The sequence below is a fragment of the Pipistrellus kuhlii genome, unplaced genomic scaffold (assembly GCF_014108245.1).
Source record: "Pipistrellus kuhlii isolate mPipKuh1 unplaced genomic scaffold, mPipKuh1.p scaffold_m20_p_8, whole genome shotgun sequence".
Lineage (NCBI taxonomy): Eukaryota > Metazoa > Chordata > Mammalia > Chiroptera > Vespertilionidae > Pipistrellus > Pipistrellus kuhlii.
Genome location: NW_023425584.1, coordinates 37725259 through 37748962, shown reverse-complemented (window position 1 = coordinate 37748962; position 23704 = coordinate 37725259). Strand labels below are relative to the sequence as shown.

Sequence of the window (23704 nt, the reverse complement as noted above, 5' to 3'; positions counted from 1 at the left end):
GGGATGCCACCCACACCGGCCCAGGCTTGCAGGGGCCAACCGCGGCCCCGCACCTCGCCGCCCCGAGGGGCCCACGTGCCGGCCGCGCTCGGCTCGCTCTGTGAGGTCGAACCCATTGTGCAGCGCAGCGGCCGCCTCGCCCGCCCGCGGGAGCCGCCAGGCGGGGAAAGCGGCCTTTTCACTTAAGTGCCTTGTGTGGAAGGTGACTGGACGTGTGTGTGTGTGTGTGTGTGTGTTTCTCCTTGCCAGGGCATGAAATATCCAAAACCAAACGGTCAAGAAACGTGAAATACCCAAAACCAAACGGTCAAGAAACCAGCACACTGATAGCTTTCCCTCCATGGTACTTCCTTCGCCCCATTCTAAAGATGCAGTCCCCTCCACTAACCCTGGCCGCCGCCAAAAACCCATTTTTCAGGAAAGCGACCTTCTGTGTGTCAGCCACCCCTACACCTGGCAAGCCAGGGCTTCCCCGCAGCTCCTGCCCTGGAGGAGGCAGGACAGCAGCCTGGTGCGGCCCTGCCCTGTGTCCCTCTCAGGGATCACCATATGATGTCTGGTCCTGAAATGAACCAAGGCATAGTTTTACACTTACGGAATTTGGCTGTCCCGATCCTTCCGGTTCAGTTCTTCATGGGGTTCCCGTTCCTTCTTGCCCAATTCTCCATGTGATTCCTGCCCCTTCTTATCCACTTGTTCAGATGTTTCCTGTTTCTCCTCACCCGATTCTGGGGATGTTTTCTGTTCCTTTTCTACTAACTCTCCGGATACTTTCCGTTCCTTCTCGATCGATTCTTTGTCCGGTTTCCTACTTGTTTCCATCTTGAGATAGACAGTGTCACCAAAATCTTCAGCACTTGTATTGTCATTATTCCTCCACTTCTTCAAAGATTTTAAGATTTTTACTACTATCAGTGCTACAACAACAGCAACAGCAAGTGTGGTTATAGCTCCTGCTGCTATTGTGATAAGGACCATGAAGTCCATTTTCAAGAGAAACTGGGATGTACAATTTTGCTTTCACTCTGGTCTTTCTACATTTGAGAGTCACATCTCTTCAGTTCACTGGAGCTCCTGGTGGACAATGGACACTCGGCTGGCAGGGGGCGGAGGGGTTGTTGTCAGGGGCACAGCAGACTGGGGAGGGGCCTCCCAAAGGCCAGTGCGTGAGCACAATGGGGATTGGCTACTGGGCTCCCCACGGAAACCCGGTGGCACGTGGCTTTGATCCTCTCCCCCAGTTGCCTCCGCAGCCATCATCCTCTTGGGCCCACCACCTAGATTTATACCAAAATCTCCTAGGGCCATTTAATTACCCATGCTTTCTGTCTGTATAACGAGAGTGAGAGAATGACTTTTCTATTTAAAAAAAAAAACACTTAAAATTACCAGAGTAAAAGTAAATAGTTGAGGCCAGGGATTCTTTACATTTTCTGGGAGGAAATGAGCATACCTAGTGGCTAGAAGCATGACAGGCTTTGGGGATCAGAGATTTGTAGTCCCAGGCTTGCCTAACTTACTAGCAGTAGGGCCTTAAACATTTAACTCTGCAAAGAAAATAAATGTCATAAAAATACCAACAGGTGCAATAGCACAGAAGCATCAAAGAACATACTGCATTTGAGGAATCAGAAGTTACTGGTATGCTTGTGGTACAGCTATGTATGCCAGATATGATGTATAGCTGAAGTTTAGCTAAATCATAGACATTGTATGCCATGATAAACTTCTTATCCTACAGGCAAGAAGTTTACCTTTTTAAGAATGAGGACCTGGCCAGACCAGTGTTGCTCAGTGATTGAGCTTCAACCGATTAACCAAGATATCACAGTTCAATTCCTGGTTAGAGCATATGCCAGGGTTGTGGGCTCTATCCCGTCAGAATGTGTGCAGCAGACAGCCAATCAATGATTCTCTTATTGATGTTTCTTCCTCTCCCTTCCTCTCTGAAATCAATTAAAAAAATTTTTAATGCGGCCCTGGCTGGTGTGGCTCCATTAGTTGAGCATCATCCCATTCATCAAAAAGTCAGCAGTTGCCAAAACCGGTTTGGCTCGGTGGATAGAGCGTCAGCCTGCGGACTGAAAGGTCCCGTGTTTGATTCCAGTCAGGGGCATGTACCTTGGTTGTAGGCACATCCCTAGTAGGGGTGTGCAAGAGGCAGCTGATGGATGATTCTTTCTCATCAATGTTTCTAACTCTCTATCCCTCTCTCTTCCTCTCTGTAAAAAATCAATAAAATAAAAAAAAGGTCAGCAGTTGATGTCTCTCTTTTCTTTCCCCACTGAAACAAAAAAATGTGGGTGTTTGAGTCCAAGTTCTTCTCTTGCTAAATCGAAGAAAGAAGTTGCAGACAAAAACTTCAATAGAACCAAAGTTTACTGGGAGAAGCCAGTCCTGGAAAATGTGTAGCTGGCGTTCCAGAAGCAGGCCTGTATGTGGAACTTCCTTTCCATGTTGGGAGTAGCTTAGTATCCAAGCTAATTAAAGTCTAATAATCCATGTGTGGAGGGTAACATGGCCATAAGCATAAAACAAACTGAGGAGTCTCAGAGGGAAGGGGAGGGGGTGGCAGGAGATTAACTGAAGAACTTATATGTTCAACCCATGGATACAGACAATAGTATGGGTGAAGGCCTTGGGAGGGAAAGGGATGGGGGAGGAGGGGACCAATGAGGGGAAAAAGGAGAGATATCTATAATACCTTCAACAATAAATATTGATTTTAGAAAAGTTCAGGGAGAAACCAAGATGGCATAGGTAAACACCTAAACTGCTGTCTGGCACAACAATATCAAAAACTACAACTAAAAGATAAAATAGACACCATCAAGAATCACAGGAAAGCTGGCTGAGTGGAAATTCTACAACTAGAAGGAAAAAGGAAACACAAGAGACTCAGAGGAGCTGTGAAAGGCTTAAGTACAGAGACGTACACGTGGAGAGGACGGGCAGCTGTGTGCACGGGAGGCCGAGTGTGAGGCTGGCTTCCTAAAGGGAGAGGGAGACAGAAGCTCCCAACTGCGCTTAATTCCAATCCCGGGCAAAACACTGGTAGACCAGAATCATTGGGGGAATCTGGACTGTCAGGAAAAGGGAAAGCACAGACTCAGGAGCTACAGAAAACAGAGGTCTGGAGGCACATGCAGAGAAGCTGAATGCGCGTTGGCTTTCTAAAGCTGGATGCAAAAGCTCCCAACAGCGCTGAACTCTAGTTTAGGGCAAGTTTCTGGAAACCTCGACTCATTCGGAAAGAAACTGAACTGTCTGGCAGTGGGTGAAATTCAATGGCGTTTCTCTCAGAGGTGCTTACAGTGATTACCGAGGGACACTGAGACCCAGAGGTTTCATAGGGCAGGGCTGATGGGAAGCCAAGGCTGTCTGCTCCACCCTGAGACTCTGCCCCATGCAAGCTGAGCACAGACACTTTTACAATCTTCTCCCATAAGGGTGTCTCCAGCACAGTTCTCCCAGTGTAGACACAGCTGATCCTCACAGCCAATTGGCCTGGAGGTCAATTCCTCCCATGATACCAATAACAATCAAGGCTTACCTACAACAAGGCTGTGCACACAGTCCACAAAGGGGTGCACCAAAAGTGTCCACTCCTGGTAAGTGGGGAGGCTGAGCCACTGGGCCATATAGGACACCTACCACACAAAGCTACTCTGCCAACTCAGGGAAGCAGCGAAAATGTGGAGACAAAGAAACAGATCATAAATGAAAGAAATGGAGGAAAGCAAATGACTGGATATAGAGTTCAAAACCAGATTTTTCAAGAATTTCCTAAAAAAAAGACTGACAAATTTAATGAAACCCTCGAGGATATGAAAAAGGACCAACTAGAAATTAAATATCCATTGACTGAAATAAAAAATATTATACAGAGACCTAACAGCAGTCTAGAGGATTGTAAGAATCAAGTCAAAGATTTGGAATACAAAGAAGCAAAAAACCCTCAACTGGAAAAGCAAAAAAGATAAAAGAATCCAAAAATCTGAAGGTTGTGTACGAATGCTCTGGGACATCCTCAAGCATACCAACATCTTAATTATGGGGGTGTCAGAAGAAGAGAGAGAGCAAGATACTGAAAACCTATTTAAAGAAATAGTGACAGAAAACTTCCCCCACCTGGTGAAAGAAGTAGACTTACAAGTCCAGGAAGAGAAGAGAACCCCTAGTAGACACATCATAATTAAAATCTTAAGAGTAAAAGACAAAGAGAGAATATTAAAAGCAGCAAGAGAAAAACAGCTAGTTACCTACAAGGGAGCACCTATACGACTTTCAACTGATTTCTCATCAGAAACTATGCAGGCCAGACGGGAGTGGCAAGAAATATTCAAAGTGATGAATAGCAAGAAACTACAACCAAGGTTACTCTACCCAGCGAAGCTATCATTCAGAATTGAAGGTCAGATAAGGAGCTTCACAGATAAGAAAAAGCTAAAGGAGTTCATCACCGCCAAACCAGTATTACATGAAATGTTGAAAGATATTCTTTAAAAAGAGGAAGAAAAAGGTAAAGATAAAAATTATGAACAACAAATATGTATCTATCAATAAGTGAATCTAAAAATCAAGTGAATAAAAAATCTGATGGCCGAAATCAGTTTGGCTCAGTGGTAGAGCGTCAGCCTGCAGACTGAAAGGTCCCAGGTTCGATTCTGGTCAAGGGCATGTATATTGGTTGCGGGCACATCCCCAGTAGGGGGTGTGCAAGAAGCAGCTGATCGATGTTTCTCTCTCATTGATGTTTCTAACTCTCTATCCCTCTCTCTTCCTCTCTGTAAAAAATTAATAAAATGTATTTTTTAAAATCCGATGAATAGAATAAACTGGTGAGTATAATAGAATCTGGGGCATAGAAAGGGAGTGGACTGACAATTCTCAGGGGAAAGGGGAGTGGGGGGTGCGAGAAGAGACTGGACAAAAATTGTACACCTATGGATGAGGACAGTGTCAGGGAGGTAAGGGCAGAGGGTGGGGTGAGAACAGGGTAGAAGGGAGCTATGGGAGCAAAAAAAGAGGAACAATTGTAATAATCTGAACAATAAAGATTTATTAATTTAAAAAAAAGCTCAAATATAACTTTTAAACTTCCTTTATTAATACAAAATCCACAAACTAATTTTTGAGGGGACTTTTTCTGTTTCAAGATATATTCACATTAGCAAGATTTTATTTAAAGAAAAAAGTTAGCAGATATATGCCATTTTGTATTCTTTTTCCCCAACTACAGCTTTACAGTGTCATTAATGTCATTATCAGTTTTTTTTAATTAAAAGCTATATAATATCATAATCATTATACTTAGTAATAAACTGAGCTGTTTTAGTAAAGATCTTGTAGAAGAAAGCTTACTTATACCCAAAGATATAATGATGACATTAGTACTAAACTGAGCTGTTTTAGTAGAGGTGTTATAGAAGAAAGCTTACTTATGCCCAAAGACATAATGATGACATCTTCTGATAAGCTTTTAAGAAATATATGTCATATGATTTTAAAGGAAAGGAAGATAATTACATTAAAATAATAGCACTTATAAAGAACCTTAATTTCTTATATTTTAATATTATACATTTTAATTTTTCATCACAAAAGAAAAGGATTTTAACTAATAAAAGTAACAAACTAATTGTAAGTAAAATGTCTCAGTAAAGTAAGTTTGAGTCTTAATGGGAAGGAAACCCACATTTATCTGATTTTTAGTATTAAATGCTTGAAAAAGCTTATGCTTTATTGTAGAATTACCACTTAAAAATACTGAAAATAATAACCAACTATCAAAGTATATACAAATGGCAGCTATATAATGGGTATGTTTAAGTTAAATGTATGCATTTCTCAATTTAATCTGATGAATTACCTCCAAAACCAATCTGAAGGAACTGTTGAAATTTATCATATAATACCAACACTAAAGCGCCCCCTGTACCACGAACAATATTAGAGAAGCAACCACGAAAAAATGCAATCACTCCCTCCTGTTGGAATATCTTCACACCGCAGTCGATAGATCCTTTATACTGCCGTTCAGTCTCACCGCTCTACATAAAGACAAATGTTTTACCATTATTGTAATAGCTTTTATGTTAAATAGATTTTATTCAGCACTAAGTACAGGTAAAAATAACGACATGTTGAGTAAGTACGTATATCTAGTGGTCGGAGATACACTTGAAAACTGAGCAAATATTAGGCTTAACCAATTTCAAAAGATGGCATCTCAAACCATGATTTATACTCTCACCACACTGCAATGAAGTGCTAAATCAATAGTAAAAAAATAACTAGAAAAGTATCATGCTTGGGTATTAAGAGCAAATCTTAGAAAATATTTTAAACCTAATAACAACCACAAAACTCCTCAAGATGAAGCTGAGTGGTGACTTATAAGGAAATTAATGTGCAACTTAAACATTTTTAGGCTAAGAATAAACCCAAAGAAAGTAGAAACTAAATAAAGAGAAAATAAACACAATAGAAAGCATAAAAAGCCACAAGTTAGTTATTTGAAATAATTTACTGATAAATTTCTGGAAACATTCCGGCATCAAAACTATTAGAAATAGCAGATGATTCAGAGATTAAGGGAAACATGATAGCCTCGCTGGTGTAGCTCAATGGTTGAGCATTGACTTATGAACCAGGAAGTCATGGTTTGATTCCAGGTGAAGGCATATACCCAGGTTGTGGGCTCAATCCCCAGTGTAGGGTGTGCAAGAGGTAGCCAATCAGTGATTCTCTCTAATCATTGATGTTTTTCTCTTCCTCTCTTGCCCTTCCTCTCTGAAATCAATAAAAAAAAGAAAAAGAAAAAAGAAGAGTAACATATTACAAACAACTTTATGGTAATTACTTTGAAAACTCGGAAGAAATAAATTTCTTAAAAGCATAGAAAAAATAGAAATAGAATTAAAAAATGGAATAATAAATTCATTAAAGAAAATTAGTCAGTTATTGAAAATCTTCTCATAAGGAAAACCAGGTGGCTTTTATATGTAAGTTCTACTAAACAGTTAGTAAACATTTATTTTTAATCTTACATAAATTATTCTAGAGAAGAAAAAATTAAGAAGAATCCCCAACATATTTTATGAAGCTTACAAAGCCTTGATATCAAAATTAGATTAGGACAATATAAGAAGGAATCATCCCAAGCCAGTTGCTAAAACATGGATGCCAAAATCCTGAACAAAAACTAGCCAATCAAACCCAGTAAGGGATACAAAATATAACACATCATAAACAAGCTGGATTTATTCCAGGCACATAGGTTGGGTTAGCTCTGGAAAACAGATAAATAGCCCTAGCTGGTTTGGCTCAGTGGATAGAGCATCAGCCTGTGGACTGAAGGGTTCCGGGTTTGATTCCAGTTAAGGGCACATGCACAGGTTGCAGGCTTAATCCCCAGTAGGGTATGTGCAGGAGGCAGCCAATCAGTAATTCTCTCATCAGTAATGTTTCTGTTTCTCTTTTCCTCTCTGAAACCAATAAAAATATATTTAAAAAATAGTTTAATAGTCTATATTCACATGAAAAGTGAAAAATGATCTGATGTCAATAGATATAGAAAAAGCATTACTACCATTCCTAATTGCTACCTATTATAACCTAATACAGAAAGGAACAGCCATAGCTTGACAATCGATGACTACAAAACCCTCACAGCTAACATTAAATTATGTAATACTGAAGCCACTCTCTATAAGATTAGAACAAAACAAGATGGCCAATTACTTCTTTAATATACCATTGTAACAGGTCTCTCATACAGTGCATAAATGCAAGAAAAGGAAATTAAAGGTGTAAGTATTGATAAAAGAAAAGAAAGAACCTGGCATTTTTTGCAGATTGTAGACCTCTGTGTGTAAAAAAAAATCTTCAAAGAGTGTACACATAGATTAGTAATTGTAATAGGGTTTAAGAAAGTTGTGGGATCCCATATAATAAAACGATAATATGCAAATAGACCAAATGGCAGAACTGAACAACCAATCAAAGCAGAATATATTAATGGTATGCTAAGGATGCTCAACCGCCCACTATGACGTTTACTGACCACCAGGGGGCAGACAGTCAACTGGTCGACAAGTCACTATGATGTTCCCTGACCGCCAGGGGCAGATGCTCTGACCAGTAGGTTAGCTTGCTGCTGGGGTCCGGCCAATCGGGACTGAGCAAGATGGACCAGATGCCCTGGAACCTTCCCAAAGTCCCTATTGTGCATTGGTGGGGTCCCTCAGCCTGGCCTGCATACTCTTGCAATCCGGGAACCCTCGAGGGATCTTGGAAAGCTGGTTTCAGCCTGATCCCACAGGCCACGGCTCATGGCTGGTGAGCACTGCTGCCATAGTGTGAGCCTCTCCCAATCAGGACTGATTGGGCAAGAGCCTGCAGCAGGCACATTGGGGCCAGGATGAGCAGGAATGGCAGATAGGAGTTGCAGGTGGCACTGGACTGCAGAGAGAGAGAGAGAGAGAGAGAGAGGAGAGGAGGAGGGAGGAGGGAGGGAGGGAGGGAGGAGGGAGAGAGAGAGAGAGAGAGAGAGAGAGAGGAGAAATAGAGAGAGAGAGAGAGGAGGGAGGGAGGGAGGGAGGGAGGGAGGGAGGGAGGGAGGGAGGAAGGGGAGTTTGAGAAAAATATTGATTGGTTGCGTCCACAGGGGTTTGAACCCGCAAATGACTGAGAATCAAAAGGGCAACCTTTTGGTATATGGGACGATGCTCAAATCGAGCCACTGGGCAAGAGCACAGCATGCATTTATTCACAAATGACCTATTTTCCAGTCAAAATGTCTCTAAAATTTGAATTACAGTATACGTAAATATCAGAGATAGTGGAAAACTCAACAAAACTTTCAAATAATAATATAAAATACCTGCATCATCATACGTCTTCTAATTGTGTCCAAGGGATAAGAGATTATTCCAGCAAATGTAGTCACAACTTGAGCAATCAAAAAGGTAATAATAAATGAAGATTCCTTTGATTTGGGTAATAAGCCCTAGAAAAAAATAATGTATAAAGTAACCATATCAATTTCTAAAACATCTTAAATCCTAAGTCAAATAGTAACTCTTAGGAATATATGAAAGAGGGCTCAATTATACTTTTTTTCTACCTTATGGAAATGATATTAAAATCTGAAATGAAAAGCCAATTGCTAAAACAATCTGGAGAATACAATACAGAATCTAACAATACACAATAAACACCTAATAAATGTAAATTTATTACATTTAACTAATTATGCCTTGCCTACTTTCTAAAATGGTGATAGTAAACTTACTATTTATATGTAAAAAAAAAAAGATAGCTGAAACTGGTTTGGCTCAGTGGATAGAGCATTGGTCTGCGGACTGAGGGGTCCCAGGTTTGATTCTGGTCAAGGGCATGTGCGTTGGTTGCGGGAACATACCCGGTGGGGGGTGTGCAGGTGGCAGCTGGTCGATGTTTCTCTCTCATCAATGTTTCTAGCTCTCTAACCGTCTCCCTTCCACTACGTAAAAGATTAGTGAAATATATTAAAAAAAAAAAAAAAGATAATAAACTCAATGTAAAATGAGAAAATTCTGTCAGAAGCCTTTCTATATGTCAAAAATTTGATTATAATGAATAGTGAGGTTTTTTTTTCAGTGTAAACAGCAAAAAAACTTAATATTTGGGTTTATGCTCTGTATCTCAAATCATATCCACAATAGAGTTATAATTTAATTAGGTTATGGCAAAGTCATGATTGAACAACTCTATAATGTCTCTTATTCCATCGTTTGTTTTGATTTATATAATTAAAAGTAAACATATCTGCTGAACATATTACTAATTAAAACAATAAAAAATTAAAAATAGAACTTCCTTTTGAAGCAGTAATCCCATTCCTAGGAATATATCCCAAGAAATCAGAAACACCAATCAGAAAGGACATATGCTCCCCTATGTTCATAGGAGCACAATTTACAATAGCTAGTAAGATCTGAAACAGCTTCAGTTCCCGGCAGCGGATGAGTGTATTAAAAAACTCTGGTACATACACAATGGAATACTACATTGCTATAAAGAAGAAATAACTCTTACCATTCGCAACAGCATGGACATGGAAAGCATTATGATATGTGAAATAAGCCAGTCGGATTAACATGAACATCACATGATCTCACTCATTCATGGGATATAATAAACATAAATAGATCTAGAAACAGACCATCAAACTTCAGAGGAAAGGAGGGGGGTGGTGGTGAAGAGATCAACCAAAGGATTTGTATGCATGTATATAAGCATAACCAATGGACACAGACAACAGGGGTGTGAGGGCATGTGCAGGGGGGCGGGGTACGAGAGGGTTGCCAGGAGAGATCAATGAGGAGAAAAAGGAGACATATATAATACTTAAAACAATAAATAATTAAAAAAAGAAATGAACCATTTAATATATACTAAAGCCCCAAATTACCTTAGCTGTGTCATAAATTCCAAAATAAGCAGCTCGGTACACAATGATGCCCTGTACTGAAATACTAAACCCTTGGTATAAACCAACAATTCCATCTGATTTTGCTATTTTGATAAGACAGTCACCTAAACCGTGGAATTGTCGCTCTGCAGGACCTAAAATAAAGCCATTTGAAATTCATTAGCAATAACAAGTGTTATGTATCAGATAAATACTTTATTTAAACATTTTACAGATTTAAAGTATTTGGAATCCCCACTTAGAAATCTAACAAAATAGAAGCACACATCAAAATTCTCCCATTAGTTAACAAATAATTAAGTTTTAAAGTAGTATCTTTTAAATATCAATCTCTTTTAAAACCAATCTAATTCAAGCAATATGAAAGGGTCAAGAAAATTAACAGAAGATCCTAGAAATGTAACTTCAAGGAATTTAGAAGTTTTTAGTTTTCATTAGGAATGAAAGACTTTATGACTCATTTCAGGTGAAGAGCAAATAGACAAAACTAAAAACTAGTAACTTAATAATCATTAACATTATAGATGGGGTGTCAGTTTTTGAGTGTTTGTTGGTTTTGTTGTCTCCTGACTCGAACTTTTTGCCAATAATTGAAATATTATGTGTGTAATATAATCCTTCAAAAATAAGCTAAATTTTCCCAATTTTGAGAGAAAATAAAACTACTGAACTTAAATAAGGTACATGAATTATTTTTACTTTCTTAGCAATAACAAGAAAATTTAGACTGCCAGTTAAACATAAGATAGAACCCCTATTTTCATTTTTTCTAAAATCATTATCCTTTCTGAGATATTTTCCCTGATCACTTATCTAAAATTGATGTTACTCCATTCTCCTAATTTTTTCATGACATTTACTGCAAGTGACACTATATTTTAGTCATTGATTCATTGATTTTTACTTTTATCCCCCACTACACTATAAGGTACATGAGCTACAAACACCATGTTTTGTTTTGTTTTGTTTTGTTTTTAATATATTTTATTGATTTTTTTACAGAGAGGAAGGGAGAGAGATAGAGAGCTAGAAACGTTGATGAGAGAGAAACATCAACCAGCTGCCTCTTGCACACCCCCTACCAGGGATGTGCCCGCAACCAATGTACATGCCCTTGACCGAAATCGAACCTGGGACCTTTCAGTCCGCAGACCAATGCTCTACCACTGAGCCAAACCGGTTTCGGCCAAACACCATGTTTTATATCGTGTGTGCATGTGTGTGAAAGTGAGAGATAGAGATAAGAGATAGAGAGAGAGAGAGGAGGGGGGAGGGAGAGGGACCACATGCTCGTGCATGTGCACACATTTGGTTCACAGCATGCAATTAAGAAATATTAAATGAATCTCTGCTCTCTTAAGACATTTTATTAAAATGATAATCTATAGAAGCACCACTATAAGCCTTTGGAGCCCAGAGGCCCTTGAGGGGCCCCTCTGCATTCTTGTGGTGTCTGGCTTAAGCCTGAGCGTCTCCTCAAAACCATTAGCCATTCTTTTCACCACCATGAAGCCCTCTCCCATGCATGGGACCAAATAAAATCATAAAGCTTTTTGCAGGGAAAAAAACCCACAACACACAAAAACCCATCTAGATAGAAACCAAGATGGTGGCATAGGTAAACACCTATACTGCTGCTTTGCACAATTTCAAAACTGCAACTGGAAGACAGAGTGGACATCATCCAGAACCACCAGAAAGCTAGCTGAGTGGAAATTGTACAACTAAAAGAAAAGATAAAAAGACACTAAGACTCAGAGGAGCTTTAGAGAACAGGTATGGAGACCGTGCACGTGGAAAGGGCGAGCAGCTGAATCCGCGGCTGGCTTACTCACGGCCCACGGAGAGGACAGGCAGCATGCATGTGGCTAGCTACCTTGTTCGGGAGGGAAACAAAACCTCCCAACTGCACTAAACTCCAGTTCTGATACCCAGATTCATTTGGGGAGAAACTGGACTGTCTGCAGAGGGCAAAAATTGATAGCAGCCCTGACCGGTTTGGCTCAGTGGATAGAGCGTCAGCTTGTGGACTGAAAGGTCTCAGGTTTGATCCCCATCAAGGGCATGTTGGTTTTGGGCACATCCCTAGTAGGAGGTGCATAGGAGGCAGCTGATGGATGTTTTTCTCTCATTGATGTTTCTAACTCTCTATCCCTATCCCTTCCTCTCTGTGGAAAAAAAAAATCAAGAGCACTCCTCTCTCAGAAGTGTGTGCAGCCATTGCCGAGGGACACTGAGACACAGGGGCCTCTTAGGGCGGGGCTGATGGGAAACCAAGGCTGTCATCTCCAACCTGAGACTCTGCCCCATCCAAGCTGAGCACAGAAGCTCTCCCAGTAGAGACACAGCTGATCCTCACAGCCAATTGGCCTGGAGGTCAATCCCTCCCATGATACCAATAACAATAAAGGCTTAACTACAACAAGACTGCACACACAGCCCACAAAGGAGTGTACCAAAAGTATCCATCTAGGGTAACTGGGGAGGCTGAGCCACTGGGCCATATAGGACACCTACCACACAAAGCTACTCTGCCAACTCAGGGAAGCAGCGAAAATGTGGAGACAAAGAAACAGATCATAAATGAAAGAAATGGAGGAAAGCAAATGACTGGATATAGAGTTCAAAACCAGATTTTTCAAGAATTTCCTAAAAAAGGCTGATAAATTTAACGAAACCCTCGAGGATATGAAAAAGGACCAACTAGAAATTAAATATCCATTGACTGAAATAAAAAATATTATACAGAGACCTAACAGCAGTCTAGAGGATTGCAAGAATCAAGTCAAAGATTTGGAATACAAAGAAGCAAAAAACCCTCAACTGGAAAAGCAAAAAAGATAAAAGAATCCAAAAATCTGAAGATTGTTTAAGAATCTACTGGGACATCCTGAAGCATACCAACATCTGAATTATGGGGGTGCCAGAAGAAGAGAGAGAGCAAGATACTGAAAACCTATTTAAAGAAATAGTGACAGAAAACTTCCCCCACCTGGTGAAAGAAGTAGACTTACAAGTCCAGGAAGAGAAGAGAACCCCTAGTAGACACATCATAATTAAAATCTTAAGAGTAAAAGACAAAGAGAGAATATTAAAAGCAGCAAGAGAAAAACAGCTAGTTACCTACAAGGGAGCACCTATACAACTTTCAGCTGATTTCTCATCAGAAACTATGCAGGCCAGACGGGAGTGGCAAGAAATATTCAAAGTGATGAATAGCAAGAAACTACAACCAAGGTTACTCTACCCAGCAAAGCTATCATTCAGAATTGAAGGTCAGATAAAGAGCTTCACAGATAAGAAAAAGCTAAAGGAGTTCATCACCGCCAAACCAGTATTATATGAAATGTTGAAAGGTATTCTTTAAAAAGAGGAAGAAGAAAAAGGTAAAGATAAAAATTATGAACAACAAATACATATCTATCAACAAGTGAAAGACTGACAATTCTCGGGGGGAAAGGGGAATGAGGGGTGAGGGAAATACTGTACAAAAAGTGTACACCTATGGATGAGGACAGTGGTGGGGGGTAAGGACAAAGGGGTGGGGTAGGAACCTGGTGGAGGGAAGCTATGGGGGAGGGGGAAGAGGGACAATTGTAATAATATGAATAATAAAGATTTTAAGTTAAAAAATACCTTAAAAATGATTATATATGTATATATATAATTAATTATATAAATGATATATAATAAATGATAATATATATATATATATATATATATATATATATATGGCTAAGTGACCGTTCAACTGGTAGCTTTGACGCACACTGGCCACTGGGCAGACGCTCAAGGCACAGGCATGGAAGAATGGAACAAACTGATGAACTCTGAGGGAAGGGGATGGGGGAGAGGGCAGGAAGAGATTAACCAAAAATCTTATATGCATACTAGAGGCCCAGTGCATAGATTCGTGCACTGGTGGAGCCCCTCAGCATGGCCTGTGGCAATCAAACTGAATCCATGCACTGGGCCTCCGACATCCCCTGAAGGGTACCAGATTTCGAGAGGGAGCAGGCCATACCAAGGGACCCCACCAGTGTATGAATCTGTGTACCGGACCTCTAGTATAGAAATAAAATAGGTTTAATGCCATATAGGCAAAGAAGAATATTGACAAAAATAAAATCCACAAATTCTGACACGATGGAAAAGAGGTGAAGGGGTGTAACCTCACTAAGTAGAGCAGAGAAAACTGAAACTTACTTTCTTGCAGAAGGAGATATTGTTGAGAAGAAAGCCCTGGACTCCAATCTCAGAAAAACTTAGAAATTAGGGGAACTAAGTACTGTGTTATTCTTGCAGTGAAAGCAAAGTATTTCAATACTCAAAATCTACTTCACCCTGAGCAGCCAAGTCACTTTCTCCTGTCATTCTCAGAACTGAACTCAAGGCTCCAGATTGAATGGGACCAACAGAGTTGCCTCCGTAATCACTGAAAAAAAAGACTCATACAAATATACATGTTGTGAAATATCATGTCAGCAGGGACACAAGGTAATTAAAAAGAAAAAAAGGTACATACAAAAGGATCAACAGTAAGAGATCAACTTCTTAAGAGCAATGTTAGAAACTAGAATCCAGAGTAATACTTTTTAAATTGTGAAAGAAATTTAATTTAAACCCAAAATTTTTATATGGCCAAGAATTAAGAGAGTAAAACAGAGACATTTTTAAACAAGCAAGATTTCAACTTATCTCCTATTCTACTCTTTTCAGAAAGCTACTAAAGAACATATTCTACCAAACGGTTGCATAACAAAAATATAGAAGATATGGTAAATAAAATAAGTAGGAACAGAGGAAAAGGGAATCTCTAGCATGAGAGTTGTACATCTAACCTAGAGAGGAATCATAGTTGAGGAAGGAGTAAGTGTATGAGGGATCTAAAGGTGGCACTCCAGGAAAATAAAAGAGGAAGTTATAAATAGTCTTTGTTTGCTCTTTTGTTACTACAGTGTTGGCCTTCCTCTTCCCTCCTTTAAGGGAGAGGAAAAAAGTAGTAATCTTTAGGCCATATGACCTTAACAGCTGGTTGAGAATACAATTTTTAGACTGTAACTAACACTGTTGTTACAGCATAGCTTTAGAATAAATAGTACATTATTCAAAACACAAAGAAGGAAGAGTCAGTATTTCTAAAACTCCCATACCTTTTCCAATATCAACACCTAATCGTGTTCGAGCAAAATCTAGTGGATATACTACACATAAGGATGTTGCCCCAGCTGCTCCGCCAGCAGCCAGGTTTGCCAAAAACCATCTCCAGAACTGAAACATATTAAATTAAAACGTGGTTATTAAAATACAGAACCTGACTGTGTAAAATATTTATTTTTCTAAAGGCTAAAAGGTCAGATTTACAAACTGATTCTCTAAAGTAAACATTTGTAATAACGCATATCATACTATCCAAAATACTTGTCCTGTGTTTCTTACCAGGCAGTCTAGGAGGTACAGTTTAGATATACTGACATAATGAGATTGCAAAATACTTTAATGTCCTCCAGCAAAAGTAGTCCAGATTAGCAAAAGTGGACACATAAGGTAATCATGTCTTTAGATTATATATGCCATGCACTTTAAATCTCAGCTAACCCTAGCTGGTTTAGCTCAGTGGATAGAGCATTGGCCTGGGGACTGATGGGTCCCAAATTCAATTTTGGACCCCGGTTGCAGGTTCCTCCCCTCCCCAGCTCTGGTCCTGGTGGAGCTGGTGTAGGAGGCAACCAATCGATGTGTTTCTCTCACATCAATATTTCTGTCTTTCCCTCTCTCATCCACTCTCTCTAAAAATCAATGGAGAAATATCCTCAGGTGGGGATTTAAAAAAATCTCAGCTAAATAGGTCCTTAGTAATAAAGAAACAACTTGCTTTTTTAGGAAATAAATCACCTCTTTTTTTTTTTTTTTAAATAAGAAAGGAAGGGAGAGGGATAAACAAACATCAGTGTTGAGAGAGAATCATTTGATCAGCTGCCTCCTGCATGCTCCCTACTGGGGATTGAGCCCGCAACCCGGGCATGTGTCCTTGACTGGGACCTTTCAGTCCATAGGTCAACACTCTTCCAACGAGCCAAACCAGCTATGGCAGAAATACATGCGTCTTGACTGCTTTTTTCCTTTTCCCTTAATAAAAGCAGACAAAATGTTAATTTTTTCTAGTGTAATAAAGTAGCAATTATAAAATATAATTACATTAAAATTAATATTTATACAGAGAAATACTGCTTTACAACAAAATATACCTTAAATATTAAAACCATGTTCAAAGAAACCTATAAAAGTTGTGCTTTTCACATATAATTTCTGTAACTTAACACATAGTGTGTTAACAGTTACTATTTTAACTATTTTTTCTACCACTTGAGCACATCCTCTCATCATAAGACAAAACCAACCATTTCTTAGAAAAATTTAGAGATATTATCAATACTTGCCTGTTTATCTTTATTAACTCCAGTCATGAAAAGTTGTTTGTATTTGTCCTTAAAAGCAAAATTTAGAGCTTGTGTTGGAAAATACCGAAGAACATTTACAAAATTGCCACGCCAATAACTAAAGAAACCTACAAAAGAAAACATACTACACATAAGTATATACTGTATTATCTTCTCTAATAAAAGGGTAATATGCAAATTAACCATTAATCTGTCACAAAGATGGTGGTGCCCATAGCCACAAGATGGTGCCCAGTCCCCTCAATCCCGCCAGAGTCCCCCAGTCCTGGGGGGCGGCAGCTGCTGAGAACAGGCAATGTAAGCGGCCTAGCGGAATGCCTGCTTTGTCACTGCGGCGATGAGGCAAGCGTCCCATCCCGGCCGCAGGGGGCCTCTGGGCAGTGGAGGGCTTTAGGCAATGGGCGCAGAGCAGCCAGGCCCCACAGAAAGCAGAGAACCACGGGGAGTGGGCCTAAGCTGCCATGGTTCCCAGATTGGAGAGGGTGCAGGTCGGGCTGAGCCACCCACCCCCCATGCATGAATTTCGTGCACCAGGGCTCTAGTCATTAAACAATTCCCACAACTTTAACAAACTTTGTTATTTGATTTAAAAGCAAATCCCTTTCTCAGGGAAAAAAAAATAGTTTATATGTGTCTCCATGAAGGAAAAATGTAGTATTAACTCCATGTACTTCCATTCCAATTTTATTAATAACCAATGAAAAGCCTTGAATACCTAACAACCTGTGGAAAACTATTATCAGTTGAATATAGGATTCTTCACTAGTAGAAAAATAGTTCAGGAGCATTTGTCAGAGAAGTTAGTAACCCTTAGCATCATTTCCAAATCATGATATACAATTCCTATAGTAGTAAGGCTGCTAGAACAGAATTGGTTTGTAGGCATACTTATGAGGAGAAAGTGACAGAAGTCTAAAGCATCCTTATCTTTATGTTTTGGAACCCAGACAGAAAAGGGAACAATTTATAATTCAAGGCCTGATAGAGAGACTGAAGGAAACTTCAGAGATTAATAATCTTCCCACTTCAAATCTCAATGGATTGACCAATCCTACTATGTGTTATCCTTATAATCCAGAGCTATCCTAAAATGTAACAGGCTTGCTCTTTAGTAGCCATAATTGTTTTTACTAGATTGCAAATTGTCAAATGGTTTCATCTTACTATTCTGAATAAGATACCTCTCCACCTACCTTGGGGAACATCCAGAATCAGTCTTCTAAAGATGAACATTCAAATGAAAATTAAGATGCACTCATAGAAAGCAGGAAGATAGTTCTGGGATAGGAGGGGGGAAGGGAGGTTGAGCAAAAAAGAAAAAGAGAGAGAACTCATGGACATGGATAACAGTGTGGTGGTGATTGCTGGGTGTGGGGAGGGAGGCAGGGGGTGCTGGTGCTGGTGGAAGAGGGCACAGAGGGGATAAATGGTGATGAAAAAAATAAAATAATTTCAGTTTACTAGGCTGGTCCTCAGAATCTGAAAGTTAAATTAGTGTAGTACACAGAGAGAAAGATATTTATTTGTTAAATAAGTATATTTAGTGTGTGGGGGGGAAATCTCCAGAATCTTGGTGAATCCTAAGCTGAATATAAAGCAGTTGCACATAATCACTCATGAGGCAGGTACCCTGTTTCCCCGAAAATAAGACAGTGTCTTGTATTCTTTTTTTCTCCCAAAGTTGCGCTAGGTCTTATTTTCAGGGGATGTCTTATCTTTCCATTCGCTAGGTCTTATTTTCGGAGAATGTCTTATTTTCGGGAAACATAGTATTAGTCTCTTCATTTTAAAGATGTAAAATTAATTCCTGCAGACAGACTAACAAAAAACAAACAAACAAAAAAAAAACTATTCTCTATGTAATGCAAACAGAGGAATAAAATTTGTCACCTCAAATGTTTCTCTGGAATAACGATTATTTTGGGCTGATTTTTTTTTAAAATAAAATATATTTTATTGATTTTTTACAGAGAGGAAGAAAAAGGGATAGAGAGTTAGAAACATCGATAAGAGAGAAACATCGATCAGCTGCCTCTAGCACACCCACTACTGGGGATGTGCTTGCAACCAAGGTACATGCCCTTGACCGGAATCGAACCTGGGATCTTTCAGTCCGCAGGCTGACACTCTATCCACTGAGCCAAACCGGTTTCGGCTGGGCTGATTGCTTTTAAGAAACTAAAAACTAGAAGGATTTTAAATTTATTTTAACCTCCTTAATTACCAGAACAAGTTTAGAGAGCGGGCTTGGTCCAAGAGAATTATCAAAGAGCATGGGCTAGGTATGGTAAACTAGTGGTAGCTGGGCAGGATCTGTTTGTTCAAAGTCTCTTCAGTGCTCCATTGTCTCAGCAAAACACAATAAACATTTGTTTACAAAATATTTGCTTTTCTTATCTTCCTGTAAATTTTCTTCTTCCCATTGGAAGATCTAGGCCCTTACCGCCCCCCCCCTCCTCTCTTGTCCCGCTACTTCCTCCCTCCTTTCCACTCTCCCTAAAAATCAATGGAGAAAGTATCCTCAGATGAGGTTTAACAAAATCTCACAAAGTTGAAGATCATAAAACCAATTGAAGAATAAATCTTTCAGAACAGCATTAATCGGGATAAATCCAGAAGCTTTCATAATTCAAGGAAAGTTTATAAAAAAATATCAAAGACATCAGAGAGATGTTTAAAGCTATGTTCAGAGCAAGAATCAAGAAATCTATCCTTGAGCTAGAAAGGAGAGCTAAGTGTTTACTAGAACTATATCCAGTTTGTATTTAGATTAAATCAGAGTAAAGTTAGAGGCTTAATCATAAACAGGTTTTACTGCTACATGAATATCCAGTAGGAGGAGCTCTGAGGCTGGCCATGTATAATAGCAAGATGCTTAACCTCCCTGGATTTTGTCTTTCATGTCATTACAACTGAAGATTACAATCTTTGTGCTAACAAAAAAATTCCCCACAATTTTCAAAAAAGCTCCTAGATGGCAATATTAACCCTGTTGTGAATTACTAACCTCTTACCATAGGATATATATCATAGTATATTCATAAGGAGGCCCTGTATATAAGAATAGGAAACATCTTCAAGTTCTGCTTTTATCATCTCATCTTTGAAAGTATAGAAATCAGAAACTGAAATACTATTCAGAATGATCGCAATTTATAAGAGCCATATTGAATATGTTTAGGTTTAAATATTACTAAGAACATTTAAAATAGAAAATAAATCAGCACTGGTAAGCACAATCTAACCACAATATTTAACTTCAACCAACTGAATACGTAAAGTAGATTACTAATAATATAGCACCGCCTACTTCTCTGAAGAGGTTTTAGAGTTAGGTTAGAGGCTTAGATAATCATAAATATAAACTAAGGAGAAAGAAGTTCCTACTTTTCCCGTAAAAACCTTGAAGGAAATGGGAGCTTGCTCTAGTAAAAGAAATGGGGTGTGGAGAATGTGAACCACTCTGGGTTCAGCTCTCAGATGGGCATTCTGGGTTCAGCTCTCAGATGGGCATTTAAAATTCATAATTTTAGATGATGCCTTAAGAGTCTATTTTGGCCCTACATATTGTGCCCAACAGATTTATCCCTAGGAAGAGAATGCTTTTTTATGGGAGAGTATATCCTGACCTAGACTTAGGAGTGGAAGAGAGAACTGCACTGGAGTTGAAGCCACTTTTTCTTGTTCTGAAGAGTTAATAGGCCTATTTCCTTTTTAAAGTTTGTACAGAGCCCTCACTGGTGGATAGAGCCTCGGCCTGTGGACTGAAGGGTCCCAGGTTCGATTCCTGTCAAGGGCACATGCCTGGGTTGCCAGCTAGGCCCAACATGCAGGGGGCAGCCAATCAATGATTCCCTCTCATCATTGATGTTTGTCTCTCTCTTCCTCTCCCTTCTTCTCTGAAATCATTAAAAATATATTTAAAGAAAATAAAGTTCATACAGAGTTTTCAATTGAATCCAACTATATGGATGGGTTATAGAAGACTTCTGATAAATTTATCCTGACATTCTCTGAACTAACTTAGGAGCCACTGTGCAACCGGAAGGCATTTCATGGCTAACAAAACACTTTCATTATTTAGCCCTTGGAATCTTTCTTTCAATATTAATTGGGAGGAAGAAGGGAGGGGAGGACTCACAAAACATTAAAATTTTAAATAAAGACAGAATTTGATGCAAAAGAAAAATTGGTAATACTGATCCTGTCTTTAAAATTTTACTTTGCTCATCTTGGATTTAAAATATTGCTTTAAAATATTATTTGTCTTTGTTATGTTATTTTGCTCCCCCTTCAAATCTGTGCAGAGGTGACTGCTTCTTCAATAGATTTCAAGAATACACAGAACCTCTTCTCACGGAATAGAGCTCAGAGTTCTGGGAGGCTCCAATGGTCCCATATTTGGAGAATACAGTATTTCAACAAGTATTTAAGCAATTTGGGCACTTGTTCATACACAGCAAAATGCTTAAATAGCATCTCATCTAATCTTGGGAGTCACACACGGCCTTCTGAGCCAGGCCCCGAGGCGCCGAGGTGTATGTAAGCCCTGCTGCGAAGGAGAAATTGAAAGAGAAGGTGGTGCTCTCGCCCGCACTAGGACCTGGTCATGTGCAGGCCCTGGGGAAGCAGAGCCTTTTAGGTTACCATTACTGAATTTTTCAAGTTGAAGAAACAAGCCCATCACCCCCCCCCATCCCCCCCCATTCCCCCCCCCCCCCGCCCCGGCTGACCCGGCCACGGCTCCAGCCGTCCCCTCCCGACCCACCCAGGGGAGAGGAAGGCATGGCGGCCGCCCCTACGCACCCTGCTCACGCGGAATCCGTATCAGACAGTCCATCATGCCTTTGTACTGCGTCTCGAGGGAGATCTGCTTGGACGACGCCTGCACCTGCAGCAGGAGCTTCACCCGCTCTATGGGCGCCACGGCGGTCTTGGACACAGCCGCCGCCACCCCGCCGGCCATCAGGTCCTTCCCGAAGGACACGAGGTCAAAGATCCCCTTTTCCGGCTTCTTCTTCGGAGGGTCACGCTGCATGGTGACGGAAAAACACCCAACAGCAAGCGGCAGGCCAAATTAAAACGTGCGCGGAAGAGCGGAAGAGGCGAAGGGACGCAGAAAACCGCTTGAGCGTCGTCCAGGCGGGAAAGCGGCGCCGAGAATGCTGGGAGATCCGCTCACCACGTGGGGCGGGGCTGGGGAGCTGCGCATGCGCTTCCAACCGCCTCCCCGCCACCTGGTGCGGGCCACGTGACTCCCGACACGTAGCGGCGGGCGCACGTGGTGCCGCCTGGCTAAGTGTCGGTGCCCGAGATTTTTCTTGCAGCCGCCGCCACCGGCGAAGGGTAGAATCCGTGGCTCCTGAGCCTCCGAGGGTGCAGGAAGGGGCCTGGAAGAGCTTTTTCTCTGTAAAGATAGTGTACAAGTTAGAGCAGCGCAGTGTGGGATTAACCGAGCTTAGTTTTAGTTCCTTCGTTTTTCTCTTAGAAATCACTTTAATTTCTGCTCCTTTAATTTTCGCAGGGGTCATTTAGTCACGTTGTCACTGTTTTTGCTGATTGTACCCCTGGAAGCGTTAAGTCGACATGTTCTTCTTTCTCCTTTATTTTACTGGAATTGGCCTATTCCATGTAGAGCAGTGCTTCTCTCAGTCCAAACTGCCCATTCAAAAGAGATGGACTGGCTTTTAAATTTTTTAAAAGTATTTTCCTATTAAAAAAAAAAATATATATATATATATATATATATATGGATATATAGATATATAGATATATAGATATATAGATATATATATATATTATTGATCTTCCACAGAGAGAGAGAGAGGGATAGAGAGCCAGAAACACCGATGAGAATCATCGATCAGCTGCCTCCTGCACACCTCCCACCGGGCATGTGCCTGCAACCAAGGCACAGGCCCCGGACCAGAATCAAACCCGGGACCCTTCAGTCCGCAGGCCAATGCTCCATCCACCGAGCCAAACCGGCTTGGCTGGACTGGCTTTTAATTGTAAAGCTTGTGTTTACATTGCCTAAACCAGTGGTCTGCCAACTGCGGTTCGCGAGCCACATTCAGCTCTTTGGCCCCTTGAATGTGGCTCTTCCACAGAATACCACGGCCTTGGTGAGTCTATTTAAAAAAAAAACCACACACAAAAAAAACATTTAATCAACTTTATTTATTTTGTTTGTTTTGTTAATCCTCACCCGAGGATATTTTTCCATTGATTTTTAGAGAGAGAGGAAGAGGGAGGGAAAGACAGAAACATCAATTATGAGAGAAACACATCGATTGCTTGCCTCCTGCAGGAGCCCTGACCAGGACCCAGGTCGAGGAGGAACCTGCAACCAAGGTACATGCCCTTGACCGAATCGAACCCAGAACCCTTTGGTCCGCAGGCTGATGCTCTATCCACTGAGCCAAACCAGCCAGGGCTGGGCGAGTCTATTTTCAAGAAGTGGGGTTACAAGAAGTTTAAGTTTAAGAAATTTGGCTCTCGCCGAAACCGGTTTGGCTCAGTGGATAGAGCATCGGTCTGCGGACTGAAAGGTCCCGGGTTCGATTCTGGTCAAGGGCATGTACCTTGGTTGCAGGCACATCCCCAGTGGGGGTGTGCAAGAGGCAGCTGGTCAATGATTCTCTCTCATCAATGTTTCTAACTCTCTGTCCCTCTCTCTTCCTCTCTGTAAGAAATCAATAAAATATATATTTTAAAAAAAAAACAGCCGAGACCGGTTTGGCTCAATGGATAGAGCGTCGGC

The 23704-nt window shown here is 40.4% G+C and overlaps 1 protein-coding gene across 1 annotated transcript; it reads right to left on the bottom strand.

Moving 5' to 3' along the window:
- Positions 1–5436: 5436 nt before the first annotated feature.
- SLC25A31 (solute carrier family 25 member 31) lies at positions 5437–21979 on the bottom strand. Its single transcript, XM_036424381.2, has 6 exons — positions 21748–21979; positions 16921–17048; positions 15634–15751; positions 10460–10614; positions 8888–9013; positions 5437–6053 (listed from the first exon to the last, which is right to left on the bottom strand). Exons 1-6 carry the CDS (start codon positions 21977–21979, stop codon positions 5856–5858), a joined length of 957 nt encoding a protein of 318 aa, XP_036280274.1. The 3' UTR covers positions 5437–5855.
- Positions 21980–23704: the final 1725 nt, after the last annotated feature.

What these genes read in the sequence shown, in the direction of transcription:
- SLC25A31 (XM_036424381.2), bottom strand. Translation starts at nt 21,979, where the DNA reads ATGCAGCGTGACCCTCCGAAGAAGAAGCCGGAAAAGGGGATCTTTGAC. An exon ending in GAATTTATGACACAGCTAAG is followed by an intron (nt 9,014 to 10,459) that starts GTAATTTGGGGC and finishes ATTTTTTTCTAG; the next exon opens with GGCTTATTACCCAAATCAAA. An exon ending in GAAGACGTATGATGATGCAG is followed by an intron (nt 6,054 to 8,887) that starts GTATTTTATATT and finishes GTCTTTATGTAG; the next exon opens with AGCGGTGAGACTGAACGGCA.